The sequence below is a fragment of the Melopsittacus undulatus genome, chromosome 3 (assembly GCF_012275295.1).
Source record: "Melopsittacus undulatus isolate bMelUnd1 chromosome 3, bMelUnd1.mat.Z, whole genome shotgun sequence".
Taxonomy (NCBI): domain Eukaryota; kingdom Metazoa; phylum Chordata; class Aves; order Psittaciformes; family Psittaculidae; genus Melopsittacus; species Melopsittacus undulatus.
This window is the reverse complement of record NC_047529.1, coordinates 16,056,681-16,059,270: the sequence shown is the minus strand read 5'-3', so window position 1 is coordinate 16,059,270 and position 2,590 is coordinate 16,056,681. Positions and strand designations below refer to the sequence as shown.

The 2,590-nt window shown below is 48.5% G+C and overlaps 1 protein-coding gene across 1 annotated transcript; it reads left to right on the top strand.

Annotated features, from left to right (window-relative positions):
- The first annotated feature begins 835 nt into the window (after positions 1 to 835).
- On the top strand, positions 836 to 1,992 carry LOC115946092 (cygnin). The gene is made up of 2 exons (XM_031046696.2): positions 836 to 893; positions 1,859 to 1,992. Exons 1-2 carry the CDS (start codon positions 836 to 838, stop codon positions 1,990 to 1,992), a joined length of 192 nt encoding a protein of 63 aa, XP_030902556.1.
- Positions 1,993 to 2,590: the final 598 nt, after the last annotated feature.

Genomic DNA, 2,590 nt, shown 5'->3' with positions numbered 1-2,590 from the left:
GCCATTAAACAGCCCAGTGAACTGGGGTTGGAAAAGCTTCTTTGCTCGTGTTTGAAGCCCCAGGTTTGTCTGGAGGGTTTATGAGGGTGAGGTCGTGATCAAAGTGTCTGCAAGTGGTCTGCTCAACCAGGTTCTTGGGAGCTCTCAGCCCCAGTGCTCCTGCCCACCACCCATCAGAGGGGCTAGAGAAGACAACAAAAGAGAGTACATTGAACACAATGTTTGCTAAAGTTATCAGAGAGATGTTGCAGACATGACTCCCTTCACAAATGGAGATGGGAACATGAGGTCCTTTCCAAGCCAACAGCCCCACATGGTGACCAGTCTGGACAATGGAGGGAGAGTTATCAGTGCATCGTGGCCACAACTCGGCACTATTCCATGCCTTTGCATCCCTGCCAGAGGTTGAGAAAGGCCTAAATCCTGTGATACTCATCTTGTTCTCCCCTCATCATTATACCCGCAGATCTGCATCAGGTCCCTGTGACCCATCAGCACAGTCCTAACAGCTCTGCTATTGACAGCCCCTGTTCACTTGTGCTCTCATCAAAGTCAGCATGCTGATATCGTATCTGATATTGGGTAACCAGGTCTGGGGGACAGAGGTGGCTGCTTCACACTTGGGCACACATGGGCAGTTCTGGTACTCATGCCATCACTGTACGTCCAGCGCAACTTGGATGGATTCCCATGTCTCCCCAGCATCCTCTGCTCTGCAGGGAGATGCTCTATAAAATCCAGCATCCTCAGCCTCTCTGTACATCACCTCCTCCCTTCGAGCTCTCTCCAGTCCTCTTCTCTCCAGCCTTGCTGAGATCCCAGATCAACTCCAGCCATGAAGTTCCTCTACCTTGTCTTTGCTGTCTTCCTGCTGGTCTCCATGGCCTCTCCAGGTAAGATGACAAATAGGGTGAGATGTGCTTTATACTAGCTCTATAGTACTTTTAATGTAACTTTAGCTCTTGAAAATATAGTTATTGCTGTCTGAAGTGACTGCTATAACCTGGCTGGGTACTTTAATGGCTTCTTTCAAAGGACAATGAAATAAAGACTACCTTAGAGAGATTTGTGTAGGAATAACTGAGGTTAAAACTTCATCATCCAGTTTGGGAGTGAGCCCCAGGCCAGACAAGAGGCTGGATGTGGCCAATTCTCCTGGGGACTCAGGGAGTTTCATAGTACCACAGGGACTCTTCTATGCTAATCAATTTCTCTGTCAATGCTTAATCCTGGGTACATTTGATTTACTGATGTGATATAGATATTGCTGCTAATACTTGTTTCTGAGACTGCAAGGCTGCTGTGGGGCCAGATTCAAGGCCTTTGCATCATCATTTCATCCATTTCTGAGTAAGAGAGCAATTTTTAAAAGCATGAGTACAGAGTGGACAGCTAAGATGTGAAAAATGCTTGATGCTGCTTTTGCTGCTTTGCTCTGAGAACACTGATCCTGTCTCTGAAAGACAGAGCAGACATTTACAGTCTTGCACAGATGAATATCTTTATGAACTTTACTTTTGGGCTGTCTCTCAGGAGGGGAATGAATGCACTCTCCTTGGGAGCATCTCTTTCCAGAGCCACACCTGTGTTATCAACTGGTCCTTTAGTCACCAGCTGTGGGGAGAGGGATGCATCAGGGGTATATCAGGCTTGTGCTCTTCAAGGTTGTTTCCTGCTTTGGGGCTGGGCTTGGCACAAATGTGGATGTGTGGGAGAATGGATCAGGACCTCCCCACAAGCAGGGTCTCAGCCTTGTGACCACCTGTGCCACACTTATACCTGAAGGTGAAGGGAGGGCAAGACACTGGCACAGAGGCACTTCTGACTCAACCACTCTCCCTCTGTCTCCCCCGTGCAGGCTATGGGCAGATCAGGAAGTACTGCCCCAAGGTGGGCTACTGCTCCAGCAAGTGCTCCAAGGCGGACGTGTGGTCCTTCTCCTCTGACTGCAAGTACTACTGCTGCCTCCCTCCTGGCTGGAAGGGGAAATAGGAGCTGCAAAGGAAGCCCCTGGGGAAGAGGAGGCACCGCAGTGGCTTTGGGAGCAGCTTCTCACCTGTCCAACCCAATTGTCACCCCCTCCTCTCTATAAATAAAAGGAGAAAAAAAGGAGATGGAACTTCTGTGTGTGGTGTGGTTACTGGTGCCCCGTGATCCCATGTAAAACGTTAGCACAGGTTCTCCAAGCACAGCAAAAAGACTCACCAGTGCTTAAAAACATCCACTGACAACAAGCTGCAGAGGTGCTGGTGGTCTTTGGGGTAGGAATTTGGGAAGAAGGTATCTTTTTCCCTCTTGACTTCTCTATTGCCCTAAACACAACCCTCTGGAGACGGGAGAATCTCCCATTTCCTTACTGCTTTTTCAGGCTACAGGTTTTATGGGGATGTCTTGAAAAAGGTGGGCATTTCAGCAATGTCTCCTTTAAGAGTAAAACAGGCCTCTTTCCATGAAAATCTCAGCAAATAACCAGAGTTGGGAACAAAGAAGCAAATAGGCACTCACAGGCCTCATGCAATGGATTTTATCGAGTAGGTCTGCATGGGCTATCAAAGCAGTGCAGACATCCAGAACAAAAGGAGACACCCAC